At 30.3% G+C, this 18,911-nt stretch overlaps 5 protein-coding genes and 1 non-coding gene across 6 annotated transcripts; 3 read left to right on the top strand and 3 right to left on the bottom strand.

Moving 5' to 3' along the window:
- Window positions 1-127: 127 nt before the first annotated feature.
- BX663DRAFT_t48 lies at window positions 128-209 on the bottom strand. Its single transcript has one exon. It is a non-coding gene; the product is annotated as a tRNA-Tyr (tRNA).
- A 2,249-nt stretch (window positions 210-2,458) lies between these two features.
- BX663DRAFT_502154 (apoptosis-linked protein) lies at window positions 2,459-3,813 on the top strand. The gene is made up of 5 exons (XM_051526567.1): window positions 2,459-2,756; window positions 2,812-2,982; window positions 3,099-3,299; window positions 3,359-3,480; window positions 3,548-3,813. The coding sequence occupies exons 1-5, from the start codon at window positions 2,699-2,701 to the stop codon at window positions 3,593-3,595; spliced, it is 600 nt and encodes a 199-aa protein (XP_051385205.1). The 5' UTR covers window positions 2,459-2,698; the 3' UTR covers window positions 3,596-3,813.
- Window positions 3,814-5,756: 1,943 nt separating this feature from the next.
- On the top strand, window positions 5,757-7,002 carry BX663DRAFT_502139 (uncharacterized protein). The gene is made up of 5 exons (XM_051526566.1): window positions 5,757-6,089; window positions 6,176-6,382; window positions 6,480-6,680; window positions 6,768-6,889; window positions 6,951-7,002. The coding sequence occupies exons 1-5, from the start codon at window positions 5,822-5,824 to the stop codon at window positions 6,981-6,983; spliced, it is 831 nt and encodes a 276-aa protein (XP_051385204.1). The 5' UTR covers window positions 5,757-5,821; the 3' UTR covers window positions 6,984-7,002.
- Window positions 7,003-7,469: 467 nt separating this feature from the next.
- Window positions 7,470-7,769, bottom strand: BX663DRAFT_450694 (uncharacterized protein; the record flags this gene model as incomplete). Its single annotated transcript, XM_051523747.1, has 1 exon — window positions 7,470-7,769. A coding segment is annotated over exon 1 (156 nt), but the record flags the coding sequence as incomplete, so codon positions are not given.
- Window positions 7,770-11,756: 3,987 nt separating this feature from the next.
- On the top strand, window positions 11,757-15,085 carry BX663DRAFT_502136 (Oxysterol-binding protein-domain-containing protein). Its single transcript, XM_051526565.1, has 6 exons — window positions 11,757-11,928; window positions 11,993-12,081; window positions 12,159-12,347; window positions 12,438-13,460; window positions 13,541-13,890; window positions 13,970-15,085. The coding sequence occupies exons 3-6, from the start codon at window positions 12,188-12,190 to the stop codon at window positions 14,909-14,911; spliced, it is 2,475 nt and encodes an 824-aa protein (XP_051385202.1). The 5' UTR covers window positions 11,757-11,928; window positions 11,993-12,081; window positions 12,159-12,187; the 3' UTR covers window positions 14,912-15,085.
- BX663DRAFT_502134 (uncharacterized protein) lies at window positions 15,086-18,297 on the bottom strand. The gene has a single exon (XM_051526564.1). The coding sequence runs from the start codon at window positions 18,249-18,251 to the stop codon at window positions 15,147-15,149; it is 3,105 nt and encodes a 1,034-aa protein (XP_051385201.1). The 5' UTR covers window positions 18,252-18,297; the 3' UTR covers window positions 15,086-15,146.
- Window positions 18,298-18,911: the final 614 nt, after the last annotated feature.

The following is an 18,911-nucleotide window of genomic DNA, read 5'->3' as shown; positions in this document are numbered from 1 at the left end:
TGTATACTTAGAACGCATAGTTTCTTTCACAAAAAAAAAGTAAGATATAAATTATTAAAGAACAAAACACAATTATAAATAAAACGAAAAAATAAATATATTATTCAATAAAAAACAAAAAAGAAATTCCGGCCTGCCAGATTCGAACTAGCGACCTAAAGATGACAGTGAACTACAGTCTTCCGCTCTACCAACTGAGCTAAAGCCGGTTTTTGTTGAAAATGAATTTTTTAATCAGACTATAGCCTTATACCTTCCTAATTTGGAAAGAATCACGTGATATTCCGAGCATCTCCGGTGAATTCTTGTTTTAATTTAAATTCCGTTATTAAGATTCATTTAGTCTATTGTAAATAGAGCTTTATCAATTTTATTTGGACTTTACTTGATTAGTTGAATAATTTATTGAATTTGAAAATAGAATTAGAGGTGATAATAAGGAATATTGTCAATGAAAAGAAATGAAAGAATTAGTTATTCTGCTATAAACACCATCGATAGCTAATCAAAATGATTAGAATTTTTGACGTTTTATATCATCCTCTATTGTTGAAGTTGAATCCTACATTATATGAAGATTGTTTATCTATTCTTTGGAATACTACTTTAAATAATATGTTGAATGGAAACAATTATACAAACGATTTTACTAAATAAACATCTTATTATGTATAAAGTTAATGTACTTTGTATTATTCGATATATGTTTATATTAGAAAAGAAACCTTTTCTTTATTTAAAGATTATTTAAGTAATACTATTATTATTATTATTATTGTTAATATTCTCTTTAAGTTAGTGTTATAGAACAGGCTCTAGATATAAGCATAAGTAATATTATAAAAGATGAATATTACATAACACGGGATAAACTATAAGCCTGAGCATATAATAAAATATATCATATCTTACTGTATATAATATCTTGTAAACAATATAAAACTTATTGACATTCAATCATCTAAACGTGTCAACTAAATAGGACATCGTATCATTTCTAAATACTTATTTTTATAACCCTAATAAAGGATTCAAGTCATCTTTGATCCATTAAAATAGATATAAGGAACCTATACTTAGATCAAACAATTTAAATCTTAAACCAGATCATTATAGCACCTAATAGATAACATATAGATCAGCACCTTGAATCAACAAGATACATGTATTTAAATACTAACATTATTCCATGACTCTTGTTCTTTTATAGTTATTTTATTTCTTTGATTCAGGATTCATTAGTAATTGTTTAGATACGAAACAGTCTTTATATCATTCTTTTTACATTGAATAAACAGTCTCAAACTATACTTCTTTTTCGTCTTCTTTTTCTTTTCATTTCTTTTATTCTTTAAATACAATCCACACCATCACACTATGTATCATTCTACATAAATTGGATTATGAGTTCCCTCCTCCTCTTGTTGATCCCGGTCGCAAGTTATTGAACTAATTACCCAAGTAATAGTGTGAATCTCTCTGGTTTCTTTTTCCTTTTCATTTTGTCGCTTTTTCCTTATCATATCTCTTCTTTCTATTATTTTGCACTTTTCTTTTTCCCTTCCTTTCTCCTTTCTTCTTCTTGTGCTTTAGATGAGTTTTTACTCTTATAACACCTTTATAAATGGCTCGGACAATAGAGCATATTTCATTGCTACACGCTCATTGCAAAAAAAAAAAAAAAAAAAAAAAAAAAAAAAAAAATTACACAGAAATAAAATAGAATTTAACCGTAGTTAATTTGAACTTTGATCAGGAATATATGCCATTCTTCACAAATTAGGTTATATATTTCATGATAAGCTCCCTCCTCTCCTCCTATTGAAAATCTTGGTTCCAATATGCTGCGATTGTTGTTTAATAACCGAAAATAGTGTATTATCCTTACTTCTTTTCCCTCTTCATCTCTCCTTCTCTTTATTTTTTTTTTATCTTGTGTCTCTTACAAAGGGTTTTAGTTTCTTTTTTCCATTATTTTATTGAACTGATCTGGATATTCCAATATCATTTAGATACTATGTGTTCGTAAGGATCAAAAACTTAAATAAGTAATAATAATAAAAAAAAAAAAAAAAACTTAATCGTATCCTAAGTACTGTAAGTGTGTGTGTGTGTGTGTGTGTGTGTGTGTGTGTTTTTAAAAACAAACTAAGCTTAGCCTACCATCTTTGAGCTGTTTCTGACTTGAAAGAGTAATATTCGTTGATGAGCTCAGCAGCTATGACGGCCTTTTGAATTTCTCTTTTTTAGATGAAGGTAACTTTAACTGTCACATATTGTTTAAAATTTAATTTTAGATACTACTTAATACTATTTTTAGGTAAACAGTTAAAAGATTATTACCAACTTTAGCATTTTGTACAATCACAAGTCTTTCAATTTCCGCATGCATTTTTTTTTTTTTTTTGTAAAATTCAAGCTTATCATTGATGACCAAGACATTTAATTACTCATTTCTTTCTCTCTTTAAATTAAAAAGAAAATAATGTACTCATACAATCAGCAACAAGTAAGTATATATAAAATAAAAAGTTTATATTAAATATAGTAAGTATTTTGAATATGTACTCCTCCTCCCTTTTTTTTTCTTACCTTCTTAATACCAATAATCATCAATATACATAATTAAAAGCGTCCTCCACCTTTTAATAATTATCATCCACCATCACAGCAATATCCAATTCATAGACAGTCAACAATGTCTTCTACAACCACAAACTCTTACAATCCATCATTACAAAGAAGCAATACTTTTAGTAAATGTTTAATTATGTATGCGTTATGGAACAGCCTTAATAATAAACTTTATAGCTCCTATGGTTAATAAAAGGGAACAGTATTTATGGAGTGTATTTCGAAAGGTAGATGCAGATAATTCTGGATACATCACAGTAAATGAATTACAAGCAGCATTAGTAAATGGTGATTGGAGTCCTTTTAATATAGAAACAGTTCGATTAATGGTTAGCATTTTCGATACTGGTAAATAACAAGTCAATTAAGATAATGTTATGCATGCTAAATAAGTTTTTTTTTTTTTTTTTTTTTTTTTTTTTTTTTTTTTTTGTTTTGTTTTATTTTCCTTTCTTTCTTAATAGACAATAATGGCTGTATTGACTTTCGTGAATTTCAAGGTTTATGGAAATATATTGAAGATTGGAGTGAATGCTTCAAGAAATTCGATCTAGATAACTCGGGAAGTATTGATCGCTATGAAATGAGCCATGCATTAAGAACGTTTGGATTTAATGTCAGTGATAGATTTGTTGGAATATTAATTCAAATATTTGATAAATATGGTTTGTTCATATCTCTGTTGCTTTACTGTTAATGCTTCTTATTGATTAAAGTGTATTAGGACATGGAAACATTACATTTGATAATTTTGTCCAAGCATGTGTTATATTATCAACTTTAACAAAGTTGTTTAGGGCAAGAGACTATGAGGGTAGAGGATCTATTATTATAAATTATGAAGACGTAGGTTATACAACTCACTATTTTAATAATAACAAAAAGGCTTTATCTAACTATATTAATTGAATAGTTCATGACTATGATTATAAGTAGTAGACCAAACATGAAAGGAAGTTAATGCAATGTTGTATTAAGTCAACATACTCTCTCTCTCTCTTTTATTATTATTTCATTTCATTATTAAATAATAGCCTTTTATATTCCATATACATACATCTAAATCAAGAGGATGCATGTTAATATTTTATTTTCTTGTTCAAAGTTATTTAAAAGCGCTTTTATTATATATCTCCTTATCTAATGCTATAATAAATACTATTAAAAAATAAAATAAAAAGAATGGTTAATGCATGATATTAATAATAGATGTGTCTTTTTCAATATAAAAAAAAAATTAAGCCAAAAGTTGACTGTAGAATATTCTCAAATAAAGGTCTTTTTAATAGAAAATGGATTTGATCTATGGAATCTATTTTACTAATATTAAATCGTTTTTGAATGTAGAGGAAATCACGAATACATATATAAAATAAAGAGAAGAAAATAACTTTTTGGAGCAAAAGAAGGGGCTTAAAAGGAAGGATAATTCTCTTGTATACTTAACACTAGTTTATCTGTTTGCTCTATATTATGCTTTTCTAAATTATCGAGAAAGATTTTCCTTGGTATTCTTTCGCCACAAACTCAAACTTTTTTTTCATTCTCAACCTTATTTCTTATTCTGCATCAAAATTAGTATTATTTATGTAAAAAAGATTCTTCTACCCTTATAGATTTATAATTTATTGTTACAGGTAACATTCTAATGCTTCATAAATAAAAATAAAAATAAATAAATGGCAATGTAAAGACGAAAATTCTTCGAATTCATTCATGACTTCAAGTACAGAGGAAACAATTGCTATTTCTTATATTTAGAATCTATTATACAGTTTTCTTTTCTTTCCTTTTTTTTTATACGAATCAAAATTAAAATTTAAATGCCATGTTTATCTCTTTTGAACGAAGCGAAAGAAGGAGCTTCTAAGAAGAATAAGAAGCAATATTCAGATACAAAGAAGAAGATTACTTTTAGGAAAAGTTTGATGCTTATGTTTAGACATATCTTACTTGCAAAAAATCTAAATTCCAAAAGGAGAAAACCATGATAAGAATTCAATTTGCTTAATTTCTAGAGTGAATTTTCGACCTATCCTTGCTTTTCTAAATAAAAAGAAAAATTGCCATCATGTTGCCAAGTGTATCACATACTTTGCAGATAAGTACACTCTGACCTTTAACGTGAGCAACACTATCCAGAGAATCAGTACTAACATTGACTACAAGTACGATAAGTATATTATTCATCAACTGGTACAGTTATAAGAATTAGCAGCAGCCTTTCTTTTTCTTTTTCCATTTTTTTCCTTTTTTAAGCATTGCCGAAAAACATTAACTACATCACATCTTAGCCCCTTGAGCCATATCTAATCTTTACCATAATTTCTGGTTTCAAATACTACCAGCGATACTTTCTTCTTATATACATCGAATCCACTTAATTTATTAAAAAGAATTACTAATATAACAGGATTAAAACTTATCTATACTTTGGTTATCCGTGTCAAATTCATATAATGAACACTTGTAAAACTTCTTTGTATAACTTGGATAGTTTCTGAGCGGGTATTCCAATTATTGACCCACTCATTTATCCCAACGCCTTACCAAACAACATACCATAATATGCTTACAAATGCATCGTCTTGTTGCAGATGCCTAAATCTATAATTGATTCCCTGTCTTCCCCTTTTAAATTAACTTTCTAGTGAAAAACCTTACTGCATACAAGCAGTTATCCCTTGGAAAATACGATGGTCCTCAATATATCTTATCTTCTTTGAACTTGTCCAGCTTCAACATAGCCAGCCGATTCCTCTCATTTCATCCACCCCTGGTTAATGACTCTTAGATTGGCACCCCACTTCCCTCCCCTCCTCCTCCTCCTCCTCCTCACTGTTAGTATAATCCTTTACTCACTCTCTTCTTGCTAAGAAATTTTCTCGTTCATATATTCAGTTTATCGACCCGACCCGGCCTGGACAAACTTGATATATTTAAAAACATCTCGTGTTCATTGAGGTCATATATGTATAAAAAATATAGTTTCATCATAACCATTCATTTTTATTATTTTAAATCCCAGACCATCCAATAGAAATTCAAGTAAATGAGTGTAGCTCTTTTATTTTTTGTATTTCCTTGGCAAGTTTATTTGTATTTTGTACTTTTTTTATTTTATTTTATTTTATTTTTTTATTTTCTATTTTTTATTTTTTACCAAACATTAAAGAAGAAAAGAAAAATGTCATATAATCAGCCTTATGGAGGTGGATATAATCAAAATCATGGAGGTGGTGGATACCAACAAGGTGGATACCAACAAGGGGGATACCAACAAGGTGGATATCAACAAGGTAGTTATCAACAAGGAGGTTATCAAGCAGCTGCCAGACCACCACCACCACCACCACCAGCAGCACAGCAACAACAGACACAATCACCTTATATTGGATATAGTAGACCCGCACCACCACCACCTAATACTGGATATCCTCCCCAACAAAGCTATGGTATATTCTTAGTTTATAATAATAATAAAAGTGTATAAATCATTAGTATTACTATTACTACCACTACTACCTTTTATGTAACTTAGGTAGACCGCCACCACCCCCTCCTTCAAGTCAGCCTTTAGGCCCACCACCAGGAGCTGACCCTCAGCTTTGGAGTTGGTTCACAGCTGTAGATACTGATCATTCAGGTCAACTTTCAGTACATGAACTTCAGCGTGCCTTAGTAAATGGAGATTGGAGTCCATTTAATATCGAAACAGTTCGCACAATGGTTAATATGTTCGATAAAGGTAACGCACATAACATATATATCATAAAAGGATAGAAGGGAAAAAAGAAAAGAAAAGAAAAGAAAAGATAAATTACTTATAGTCACTACTTTTGCAGATAATAGTGGTACGATTGACTTTCATGAGTTTGCTGGATTATGGAAATATATTGAGGACTGGAAAAGATGTTTTCAAACTTTTGACGCTGATAATTCAGGAAACATTGATTATAGTGAAATGAGTAAGGCGTTAAAGACTTTTGGTTATAATTTATCGGATCAGTTTGTTCGCGTTTTAGTGCAGAAATTTGATAAATACGGTAAATAAGCAATCTACATAAATATATATGTATATATATTTTTTTAAAAAAAAAAGAATTGTTTACTTACTTCAGTTATTTCAAAAGGCAACGGCAATATCACCTTTGATAATTTTGTTCAAGCATGTGTTACAGTTAAAACACTTACAGATTCTTTCAGACAATTCGATACAGATAACGATGGTTGGATTCAAATTAATTATGAACAGGTAAATAATGAAAAATCCATGGGTTAACTTTTTTTTTTTTTATTAATATCGCAAACTATAGTTTTTGGAATTAGTCATTCGTCAGCGTTCTTAAATAATAAAATTATATGTAGTATATATATATATATATATATATATATTTATATGTATTTATATATGTATACATACATTTGTATCATCAGTCATAAATTATGACTGCAGCCGCAGTACCCAAATTATTCACTTTGTTAAATAAATTATTATGACCCTAATGATGTGCACGAGATATGACTTAACACATTACGCTTATCCAATCTGGACTAAGAAATACACTATCAAGACTAAAATAGAAAAAAAAGAAAACCCCTTTTAGGAAATGTGTGTACAATTAAATAGGTTTATTTACTGAGAAAAATTAAAATTAAGATAGCCAGTGAGTACATGATATTTATACCATATTGTATTATTTAAGCCAGTTCAAGATATATGAAGTTTCAAAAAACTCTCTTGAGAGACAAGAAGTGAAAAAAAAAAAAAAAATTACACTATCAAGTTCAGTTGGACAACTAATCAATTCATTTTTTTTTTGCCAGCATGAAGAGGAGGGAGGAGGAGGTGTTTTATTATGTAACAAATAATATATTTCATAGAGAATGGCACAGATAATTGGACCCCTAGGCTTACGTTGAGGCAAAGGACTCAAAAGGAAGGAGAGTGAGTCCTCAATTGATCTGAACAAACACAAACGAGTGTGCATATATAAATATTCAGTAATACGCGAATTGACTATGATGAGAGTGTATGAATGATAAAGAAAACATTTGAGTGTATCACCAAGTAATCAATCAAGACGCCATTAGATAATGCGGCTATGTCTGCTATGAAATATGAGTAGCCAGAGTGGGGAATCAATATTAAAATAAGGCCTACAAGTGATGAGTAATTTGTAGTGGCAACTATTCCCTATTGCATGAGTCCCTTTTTTTTTTTTTTTCTTTTTTTTTATCAGCAATTTCTTATGATGCTTTTCAAAGATGTATCCGTTTAGAATATTAAAATCTTCGATACAGAGTCATTAATATAATGTTTTAAACAAGTTTATACCACAAAGTGTTCTTATTTGAGTTTTGAATATGGAGAAGCAATGTAGAAAGTAATGTATCAGTAGTAGTAGGTAGTTTGTTAATATGGAAAAAGGGAATTAAGCTTGTAGGAGAGATATCCTGTCAGCTATTGCAGACTTATCTATCAAGTGAAGCATCAAATTTACTGACGATCGAAGAGATCCACTAAAGAACCCTCTAATACAATTATTTTGACAGGATTCTAATTATTTAAGGCTTAGGTTACTAATTACTAAAGCATTTGCTAGTTCTAAACAAACTATCTAAGCGTAAAAGCAAACAGCAAATAGACAATCAAAGCCTTAGAAATTAATACCTACAGATACAAGTTGGTTCATTGTTTGTAGCAATTTATTGGTATTATTTTGTACAAGTTATGAGATATCCAAGGCTTCTACTCCTGATTTGATGGGAATACCCAAGTATAAAAATGAAAACTAAACTTCTTGTTGAGAGGGGGGAAGTACTAGGATTACCTTATAAAATACATGTCCTATGGCTTCCTGAGGAATCAAGAAGAGCGCATTTATTAGGGTTTTAGCGATAGCCTAAGAGTTCACTATAAACTTTACATAATATTAGCAGGGAGAGGGGTTTAGGTTATCAAATGCCTCAATAAGAACACTATCATCAGTATATATCTACCCATTTCATCTTTTAAGCAGTTAGCTGTACATTCTATCAACTTTAAAGTCTTATATTGCTATCTTACCCGGATGATTCAATCATAATTCTTTCCTTATTATCCAAGTGTGAAATCAAAAATGATAAAAAACGATATAACTACATTATTTATATATTTAGGGAAACCTACAAAACCAGAGGCACTTTCTTATTATAAAGTAATTGGTAAACCAGCATAACCATAAAATATGTATCATTAATTTATATTGCTCTGTTACATCAGTAAAGCTGACCGTAATTACTTTAACTGCCTTCATTATGTTTACAGGTAAGGATAGATTGTATTAGAGTATAAATGCCCCTAATCAAGCAAAATTTACTAATTAAGTCAGTCCATGCTTGACAAATTAATCGTATCAAGGAAACTGACCATGATCAGACGACAGTGCGACTGTAACCGCAAAACTTCCTTCAAGAGTTTTTAGAATCAAATACTAAGAAACAATATATTATGTTCTACACGAAAGTTGATGCAAAAAGATACTTAAGAAGAAGAAGAAAAAAAAAGATACATGTTTTACAGTATCCGTAGCTTAGCCAAGTTTTTAGCTAGCACTTTCTTTTTATGAGAAAAGTACATATTATAAATGAGAGGTTAGCTGACACACCATCATATGTCTAAAATAGGTATTTTATTTATTAAGAAAATTTAAACCTAATGAGTATATTAATAGCTACATATCAAAATTGCCCGAGGGGGGAGGGAGGGGTTCTTTAAAAAAGTAAATGAATTAAAAACTCTTAATGGCCTCAAAGGGAAAAAAAAAGGGAAAGACACGCCGTCATATATATGATCAGTATGATTAATTTTCATTCCCATAATAAACGCTGTGACGCGTTTTGTGACTGAAGTTGAATTGTATTTGAACTAAATTTTTTTTTGAAAAACTTATAAATAGCTGTAACAAAGTAATCAAATGTTTTTCTTTTCTTTTGAATCAATTTATACGAATGCAGCCACGATGGAACGTTTTGTCATTTATTTGGCCCAGCGTTTCATTGCCAGGAATCATTGCGATTTCTACGCATCCAAGAGAGATTTGTCTTCCTTGCCTTAGGGCAAGAAACGGAATGTCTTTGTCATTAATTTGATATGTGGTATTTCGTGCCGACAGGAGACCAAATTTTATATTTTATTAAAAGAGAATGAAAAAAATCGAAACTATTATTTATGTTACATAATTTTTATAATGTAATGCCACAGTCTAAGAAAAAAAATAAATAAATGTAATCGGCATTTTCCCAAGAAGCATTATTAATGCCAGAATTAACTTCAAATGGCATCTTTTTTCTTTTCTTTTTTTTTTTTAAAAAAAAATGAATACATTTAAAAAAAAAAGCACAATTACCGGGATGCTTATAATATAATCACCAATTTAATAAATTATAATAATTGTTCAATTAATGTCCATGTCTAAGAATACGAAAATAATTAATTTTTAACTTATATTGCCATTTTCAACATAAATAATGCTGGTTATTAATTGTTATAGCGGATTATTATTACTAATTAGCTATAAGCTGAACATTTTAGTCATCACATATAAATTGCTCATTAAAACTTAATGGTGATTAAATTAATACAGCAAAAATTAACAAAATTATTATTATTATTATTTTTTTTTTTTGAAAACGATAGCCATATACATTCATGCTCATATCCCAAAGAGGAGGTAACAAAAAGACACAAACTTTCATAATTCACAATCTCTTAAGAGATGAAAATTTTGATAATAATTTGCATTAAATAAATTAAAATAAGAAAGAAAATAAACAAAGTAAGGAGTTGACTAAAAGCTGTTTGAAACTACTAAGGCATCTTGGGTAATCCTGAATTTTTGTTGATTTCAGAGAGACTATTATTTTTGTTCTGTTAGCTGTCGTCTATGTCTTCTTTTAGAAGCAGAAATAGTAGTTGTAGTAAGTATCACAACAAAATCTTGTAACTGTTGTAATATTATTCTCAAAAAAGCTACGAACATTATGCACTATGATTAAAAAGATCGTCAAATCCCGATCCTATAAATGATATTCAGAACCTCGTGTCTACATGGCCTATCTACACATGTTTGATTGACACACCCGTGAATAATATATTACTAGTATCAAAATTTAAAGATTGCCTATTTTACTGTTGAAGATCAGGACAACTAATGCAGAGAGTTTGATATTATCTAAAAGACTATGAATTATAAACTTCGAGGAATATTTCAAAACTGGGTGGGGTTACTCTAGATGTCATTCCAGTCATCTCCTAAACAGACAGCATACTATACAGCAATTACTAATTCATAAAAGACTACAATACCGGAAGTGATTGCAGATCCTCTGTCCTTTTCCCCATTAATTTTTTGCTTCCATACAAAGAAAATCTTAATATATTAATTCCATTACTATATATTGGTAGATATAATATCATACTATATGAGTTATTCTATACAAACTTCACCACCTCTTTCACAGTAAATCAGATACCTATAATACTATTTAACTTTGGATAAAAATCCTCAATAAAGTAGTCTCTTTCTTTTTATCTCATGTAGTATCAATTTATACCTTTACAGCCTATACTCTTTCTACTCTTCATCATTTCTCTTAACCATTATGCTATTTAATCCGGTCCGGGCAAAAAAATTTAATATATTGTCACATCTTATTTTTTTTTTTTTTTTTTTTTTTATTTCAGAAATTTAGACGCATTAGAACTTCTAATAATTTTAGAGAGTTATGCATTGAATTGTCTGTACAACCTCAAGTAAGTGATAGTCGTTTTTTTTTTAATAGATATTGTAAGAGCTGCCAAATCTTAAAAACATTAAATATTATACATGATTTGACTTTTTGATATTTTTAACTCTATCTATACAATTCAGTTATATTCAAGAAATTTAACGAAAAAGTCTCGTTATTTTGTCTATTCATATAATATTTATAATGAAGATATGATAAAGCAACATCAACAAATTTATGCTATATTATTATTAACTTAAAAATGATTATATTTAGAAGTTATTACTCTGTGTTAGATTTTTGATCTCCATTTTAATAATATAAGAAATGCTTATAGAGAATGATATGTCTTCCTTTTTTTTTTTTTCTATATTTATTATATATAACATTATCGCATTTCTTTATTTTTAATTTTTTTTCCCCCTCCCCTGCATATATTTAAGCTCGTATAATAAAACATGGAAGTGATCCAAGTTCAACCAAGGGATTTCTATCTTCATTATATATATGTACCAATAAAAGGTACGACAATCAGGTGGACATTTATAACTAAAAAAAATAATATCTCGTTCGGTCTTTATCATAGACTGGGACATACACCGTTACCTTCTTCCTCTGATATTATCTTAAAGGCACAATCTGATCAATCTATTCCCTACACAACAAAAAAAATAGGTAAAAGAAAAGAAGTAAAAAAAAAAAACTTTTAAATTTTGTTTTTCTGATCTTGTACATTAACTTTGATCAACAAGATGAATCTTCTTCTGTAAATAGTTTTAAAATGCAATCGCGAAGTCGATCGAAATCGATTGCATCTGAAAAGTTAAAAGAAAGAGTAGACTTGGTAGAAATTATTCCAATCGAATATATAAATTCTGCGAAAACAAAAATAGAAGGATCATATACTGTACATGATCCTGGAAATTATATTCTTGTATTTGGTAACATTTTTTTTTTTTTTTTTTGACAGTATGGTTACACATAGAGCATACTGATCTTATCCCTTTTTTTTCTTTTTTCTTTTTAAATAGATAATACATTTTCAAAAAACACACCCAAAATTGTTACATTTTCAGTAGCTTTAGTTGATCCGAATATGGAAGGGGCATTAGAACATCCAAAAGCTGAGATATCTGGCTGGTTATTAAAAAAGCGAAGAAAGAAATTACAAGGATGGGCTAAGAGATGGTTTGAGTTATCAAAATCAGGTGTTTTATCTTATTCAGCATCACCTACCAGTTTAACGCGTGGATCAGTTCAAATCCTTCTATCCACTATTTCCCTAAGCCCTCAACAACGTACCATTCATATCGACTCTGGTTCAAGCTTATTTCATTTACGTTGTCAGACAAACGAGGATTATGAAAAATGGACAACTGCTTTAAAGTCATATAAGAAAGAAGAACTAGAGTATCATGACTCCAGTGCTTATGGTAACAATTCTCAGAAGCAAGAAAAAGAAAAAGAAGAAGAAGGACAGCAAGAGAATCAATACCCTACAGTTTTAGATATGAATTTATCCCGTTCATCTATTCATGCTGATTATCATAGTGCTGATACACTTTGGTCTTATATAGATACAGGAATACGCAATGCTGAATTGTTATCTTCTAATATTGCTATAATTAAACGAAATACTGATTTATTGATGAAAGAAATGCAACCAGACCCCAAGTATTACACATTAGTGAGTGAGCACGAGAAGATTGCTACCTTAGCTAATGATCAGATAATATATTGGAAAGAAATTCAGTCTATTATTCAACATCTATTAAACACTGATCCAACGTTAAGTACTTTATCCATGTCAAGATCACATTCTAAAGTGAAAATACCAGAGGATACAAATGTAAATAGACCCCAGGACAGTTTACTACGTACTAATAGTAGTGCTTCATGTTCCTCAATACAGAATTCGTGTATATCAGATCAATTTTATGATGCTGAGTCTGTTATAATTTCAAGTGATGATGATGATTATAATGATCCTCATCATGCTATATTTTCAGGTGATAGTTCAACCTTATCAACTACAACAGATGAAGAAGAAAAAGGTACCCCCTTTTTTTTTTCTTAAAAAAAAAAAAAAAATACAAATAGTATGTATATTTCTCTAACAGAAATTATTGTACAGATTCAATTTTGAATAATAATAATATCTTAGAAGAATCCCATTTTATTGACATGATATCTAGACCTTCTAATTTCCATCGACGTCAAACACTTCCCTCACCTACAGTACGTGATGAAGCATCTATCTTATCTATATTCCGAAAGAATATAGGCAAAGATCTTTCTCAAATTGCTATGCCCGTGAGCATGAATGAACCTTTGAGTATGCTGCAAAAAGCATGTGAAGATTTAGAATATTCAGAACTATTAGATAAAGCAGCAAAATGTGAGAACAGTATGGATAGATTGATGTATGTAGCAGCATTTGCTATTTCTAGTTATGCATGCGCCCAATGGAGAACAGGACGAAAGGTATATATAATAATAATAATGATAATAATAAAATGCGTGTACTTGTATTTCTGATACATTTTCTTTTCTTTTTTTTTAGCCTTTTAATCCAATTATGTCAGAAACTTATGAATGTGTTAGACCTGATAAAGGGTTTCGCTTTATTTCAGAAAAAGTATCACATCATCCACTCATTATTGCTTCACATGCAGAATCACGCCAATATAAATACTGGCAGTGTTCAAAGGTTAAAAGTAAATTCTGGGGTAAATCATTAGAATTTATATCAGAAGGTACTTATCATGTGGAACTACCAGGTAGTAATGAGCATTACACATATGTGAAACCATCGAGTTGGATGCGTAATATGATTGCAGGAGAAAAATATTTAGAGCATGTAGGTGAAATGAAAGTGATGAATCAAACAACGGGAGAATATGGTGTCATTGTCTTTAAAGAAGGGACAGGTGGTGGTCTATTTAGTGCACCCAAAGAACGTAACAATGTAGTGGGTCTATTCTATACTTCAGAAGGCAAAAAAGTGAAGAAAATGGTCGGTAAATGGAGTGATCAATTGGCTGAAGACGTTAATATGGATGGTCGTACTTTATCTGTGATCTGGAAAGCTACATACCCAACAAATTTGGATCATTGTAAAAAATACTATGGTTTCTCTCAATTTGCTATCGAGCTTAATGAAATTACTCCTATCGAAAAAGATAAATTGCCAAAGACAGATTCACGCTATAGACCTGACCAGCGCCTTTACGAGGAAGGTAAAGTGCAGGAGGCAGAAAGAGAAAAATTAAGAATAGAAAAGAAGCAACGTGAAACTCGTGCTATATTTGCAGAAAAAGGTATTCCTTGGAATCCTCGATGGTTCAAACTAGTAGAAGATCCCTACGAAAAACCCAGCTTTTATTCTATGGACAATCTGGATGAAGCAAATGCAGAAGTGGGGCATACATGGAAATTTACAGGTGAATATTGGAATTTTAAAGAGAAAAATGAATGGCCCTCCGATACACTTGATCTTTGGTAAATTTTAATAACGGTACTTCCATATCTTGTTAATAATACATATATGCATGTGTTTGAACTTTAAAGGAGACCATTTCTAATCGAGTATATAATAAATAACAAATATCTTTTGCCTAATATTACACACTTTAATAATATAGTAGTCAATTAATATATTTTGTATAAAAAACTAACCACAAATGGCTATTACAAACATAAAATAATAATAATAATAAACTTTTATTTATTTTCTCTAATCAATTATTTTGATAATGTCTTGGAGGAATGGCTGGGGAACCAGTAGGGTGTTCTTCATTATTCTTTTGAGTCCCAAATGCTAAAGGGTCCCTTTCAAAAGATAATTTTGATGCTAATGAATCTTCATGTTTAAAATTTTCTTCATATAAAGGTGAAGATAACATATTGGGCTTGCTTTTTTCATTGTCCAATAAAACCTTTCTTGAAGTAATAGGCCTAGGTGTAGTCGGCAAGGGTGGTGGAGAGTGATATAAGTGTTGAATGTCTTTATTATTATTGACATTCATTTGAGCTATATCTGGTCTTGGCTTGGTAGGAAGAGCAGGAGGTTGTCTTTGATCAATAGTCTTTTCTGTTATTATTTCTGCAGGGTGCTCATCGGTTGGTATAAAACTATTTACGGTTTCATCTTCAGTATTAGATTTTATCGCTGCTGTTACTGAATGCGTATTTACTGATGTATTATCAGTTGGTAATGAGGCTAATAAATCATTAGAAGCAGAAGGGGGAGTCGAGTTTCTTCTTGGTGGGAGTGGGGGCTGTGGTTTTAAAAGTTGTTGATCCAATGACGATGATAATTGATTTATGGTAATAGTATTCGCTGTCGTTGTTGTTGTTGTTGTTGTTGTTATTGTTGCTGAATTATAGGAATCTGATATTGATCTATTACGTCGAGGTTTTATAGGTGGAGAGGAAGGTATCTGCTGCTGTTTTTCTTCTATGATTTTCACTAATTCTTTATTATTATCATATAAAGAGGTTGCTGTCTCGCTCAAATTTACAGCGGCAAAATTGGCAGTAGCAGGATCTTGAATTGTTGATGGTAATATGGTTGACGAATTTGTCGAAATTCTACTTTCTTCTACTCTTTTACGCATATCGGCTATCCTATCTGCATATATTTCCTTTCTTTCTGTACTAATCGGTTTAAAGAGGTCATCTTTGTCTTCTTCATGGTGAGCTAATCTCTTAGAAATAAAATTTTCTGCCATATTTCTAAAAGAATTCATCTTACTATTAGTAGAATTACTGGAAGATGTTGTAGAAGCTGATTGAATAGATAATGAGTCAAGATTATTGTCTTTTTCTGTTGGTAAAAGATTATTGATTTTATTAAGAAAACCCTTCTTTGCACTAATGCTTTCAACGTCATTATTATCATTATCCATCTTTTTGACACGTTTTCTTAAAAATGAAGTTTTTGACCATTTACTACCACTACTTGCAGTTGAAGTAGAACCTGCTATTGTTACTGTTGATTCAGTTAAGGAAAGTTGATCCATAGATTTAAGTGATGAACTATCATCCATAGTATTTGATACCTGCATTTCAGGTGAAGGGTGAGTCAACTCTAATTTATGTGAGGCTACAGTACAGGATTCCACATCTGTTCTATTGTTATCGTCTATATCTACATTAGAGATAAGATCAGATGGGGATTCTGCTCGACGCTCTTTGGTTTTAAATATATCACCAACAGAAGTAGGACGCTTTTGAGCTGTACTAGGTACAGAATGTATTTCTTTAAGTAAATCATTAACTGCTGTAGACTGGCATTTACTCGATGAAGAAGACACTATTGAGGGATTTGAACTTGTTCTTCTATGTTTAATATTGTCACCATTAGGAGCAAAATCTGCTTGCGTCTTCTGATTTTTTATTTCTACTTTTACATATTCTCCAAAGATACCACCTTTACCACCTGAAGAGCAAAAAGCCGTATCTTCCATGTTCGGTAAAACAAAGGTCTCAGCCATTACTTCACGGATACGAGATTCAATTGCATTTGTGATGATACCTAACTTGATCGTTTTATCGGCTACGATAGGAGTAATCTTCCACTCCATTTCAGGCATTTCAAAAAATCCCAGCCAAAAGCGATTAGTAGGTGGTGCTTTCAATTTGAACATCATTTTACCAGCCAATCTTTTTAATGATACGGCCAAAACTAAATTCATTCGGATCGGCTTCATACGTGATGAATAAGACCAATTGAAATCAGTTTCAATTTCAATAGTTAATCCACCTTTGTATTCTATTTTAGCTTCCACAATCACTTCACCTTCAGGAGTTAAAGATAGTAATTGGGGTTCAGTAATAAAAGGTACTGATTGACCCACATCAACATCACGCACATGGATTTCATCCAGAAATGAAGGTCGTTTTGTTTTATCAATCTTTTTTCTTATTTTCATTTCCACGATGTTTTTTAATCTATCTGTTTTATACATCCCTAAAAATAAGCGACCAAGAATGGCGTTAATCCAGGCAGTTTGCTGACAATTAGGAGTCGATTGTATTTGCTGAATCAAGTCATTTAAAGCAGATGCATCAAAATGTGTATTATCCATCATTATATATTGAGTATCATTTTCAAGTGCTGAGAGAGCATCTTTATATAATATATGATGAGCTTTAATAAGACTAAAGTACCAATCTTCTTTATCGATATTACGCGCACAAGTTAAATAAAGTATTCTTGAAGGTATACTTGTAATATCATCTTCGGATAACGTATAAGCAGTTGAAAGGCCAAACTTGTTTTTATCATTGTTAATGTTATTATGTTGAAGGTTGGAAGGAGTTAAACGGATAACGGCTCTACGACCATAAATCTCGCCTTCAGGCTTTGTTTCTGAGTTTGGAGGATATAAGGAAACATGATAATCTTGCAATGAAAGAGACATGATGACTTCTTGTTGTTTTTCAGATTCATAGCAGGACAAGATGCCATTTTTTAATACAGCATAATAAACGCCTTTTTTATTCTTGTTATTAGTATTATTACTATTGTTATTATTGCCATTATTATTTCCTCCACTGACATAGGATTGTATACCAGATATAATACCTCCATTGGTATTATGTCCTGAATGAATTTCGGGCATTTTAGGTTGATATTGGTTAATGAGGCGAATCCAACCCTTTGTAACATTTGCATCGTTCGGATCTTCCTTTTCCATTAGTTTAGGCGTTGGCTTTTGGTTAGGAAGTAAGGGCTTTATATTGCCCATCATATACATAATGGTGGCCAGACCAATAATCGGTAAAAGGGTTATCCCTCCTATCATATAAATTATTAGAAATTCTGCAAATGATACCATATATAAAGATATGTAAGGAATGAAAAGAGAAAAAAAAATATGCAAAAAAAAAAAATTAGGCAATAATGTAAAATATTTTAAAATATTTTAAATATTTCTGTTTTTCCTTCCTTTTTTATTTTTTTGGAAAAAATGTAGCAGTACAGTATACTATTATTGAAACTTCAGATAATAGTACAAGAAGCTATCCTGTATTAACATAGATACCTATTTTTACCATAAAGACGGAAATTGTGAGCATATATGTGTATGATATCAAGCACTCTTCTAAAATCATTGATATATTGTAATGAGCTTATATAGCGCTATCATTACCTCTTCAATTTGTTAAAATTAAAATATAATAACATGTTAAATGAAGCTACAATAAATTTACATTTATGCAATAACCAAATCATTAACCATTATTTATTAATTGGACTAATATTCAGCTTGATTAAATATTCTAGGATTTTTTTTTTTTAATTATACATGTATAGCATACATACAACAGTAATAGTTTGTATTATTTCACAAAATTAGTTTTTTTTTTTTTTTTTTTTTTTTTTTTTTTTGGTATACACACTTATTTAGATTTTTCTTTACAAGACATGATTTTTAGCAATTGTCCAATATATTGGCTAATTTGGCATTAGATTATCATTTTTTTGGTTCTAAAGT

Source organism: Cokeromyces recurvatus (assembly GCF_025118155.1).
Source record: "Cokeromyces recurvatus strain NRRL 2243 chromosome Unknown BX663scaffold_6, whole genome shotgun sequence".
Classification (NCBI taxonomy): domain Eukaryota; kingdom Fungi; phylum Mucoromycota; class Mucoromycetes; order Mucorales; family Mucoraceae; genus Cokeromyces; species Cokeromyces recurvatus.
The sequence above is the reverse complement of the archived record's forward strand: the minus strand, read 5'-3'. Positions and strand labels throughout refer to the sequence as shown.

Excerpts from the sequence above, each read along its gene's own strand:
- BX663DRAFT_502136 (XM_051526565.1), top strand. The coding sequence starts at position 12,188 with ATGCAATCGCGAAGTCGATCGAAATCGATTGCATCTGAAAAGTTAAAA. Across the intron at positions 12,348-12,437 it reads AAATTATATTCTTGTATTTG|ATAATACATTTTCAAAAAAC; the intron begins GTAACATTTTTT and ends CTTTTTAAATAG. Across the intron at positions 13,891-13,969 it reads AATGGAGAACAGGACGAAAG|CCTTTTAATCCAATTATGTC; the intron begins GTATATATAATA and ends CTTTTTTTTTAG.
- BX663DRAFT_502154 (XM_051526567.1), top strand. The coding sequence starts at position 2,699 with ATGTCTTCTACAACCACAAACTCTTACAATCCATCATTACAAAGAAGC. Across the intron at positions 2,757-2,811 it reads ACAAAGAAGCAATACTTTTA|CTCCTATGGTTAATAAAAGG; the intron begins GTAAATGTTTAA and ends TAAACTTTATAG. Across the intron at positions 3,481-3,547 it reads TTATTATAAATTATGAAGAC|TTCATGACTATGATTATAAG; the intron begins GTAGGTTATACA and ends TTAATTGAATAG.
- BX663DRAFT_502139 (XM_051526566.1), top strand. The coding sequence starts at position 5,822 with ATGTCATATAATCAGCCTTATGGAGGTGGATATAATCAAAATCATGGA. Across the intron at positions 6,383-6,479 it reads GGTTAATATGTTCGATAAAG|ATAATAGTGGTACGATTGAC; the intron begins GTAACGCACATA and ends CTACTTTTGCAG. Across the intron at positions 6,681-6,767 it reads GCAGAAATTTGATAAATACG|GCAACGGCAATATCACCTTT; the intron begins GTAAATAAGCAA and ends TTATTTCAAAAG.
- BX663DRAFT_502134 (XM_051526564.1), bottom strand. The coding sequence starts at position 18,251 with ATGGTATCATTTGCAGAATTTCTAATAATTTATATGATAGGAGGGATA.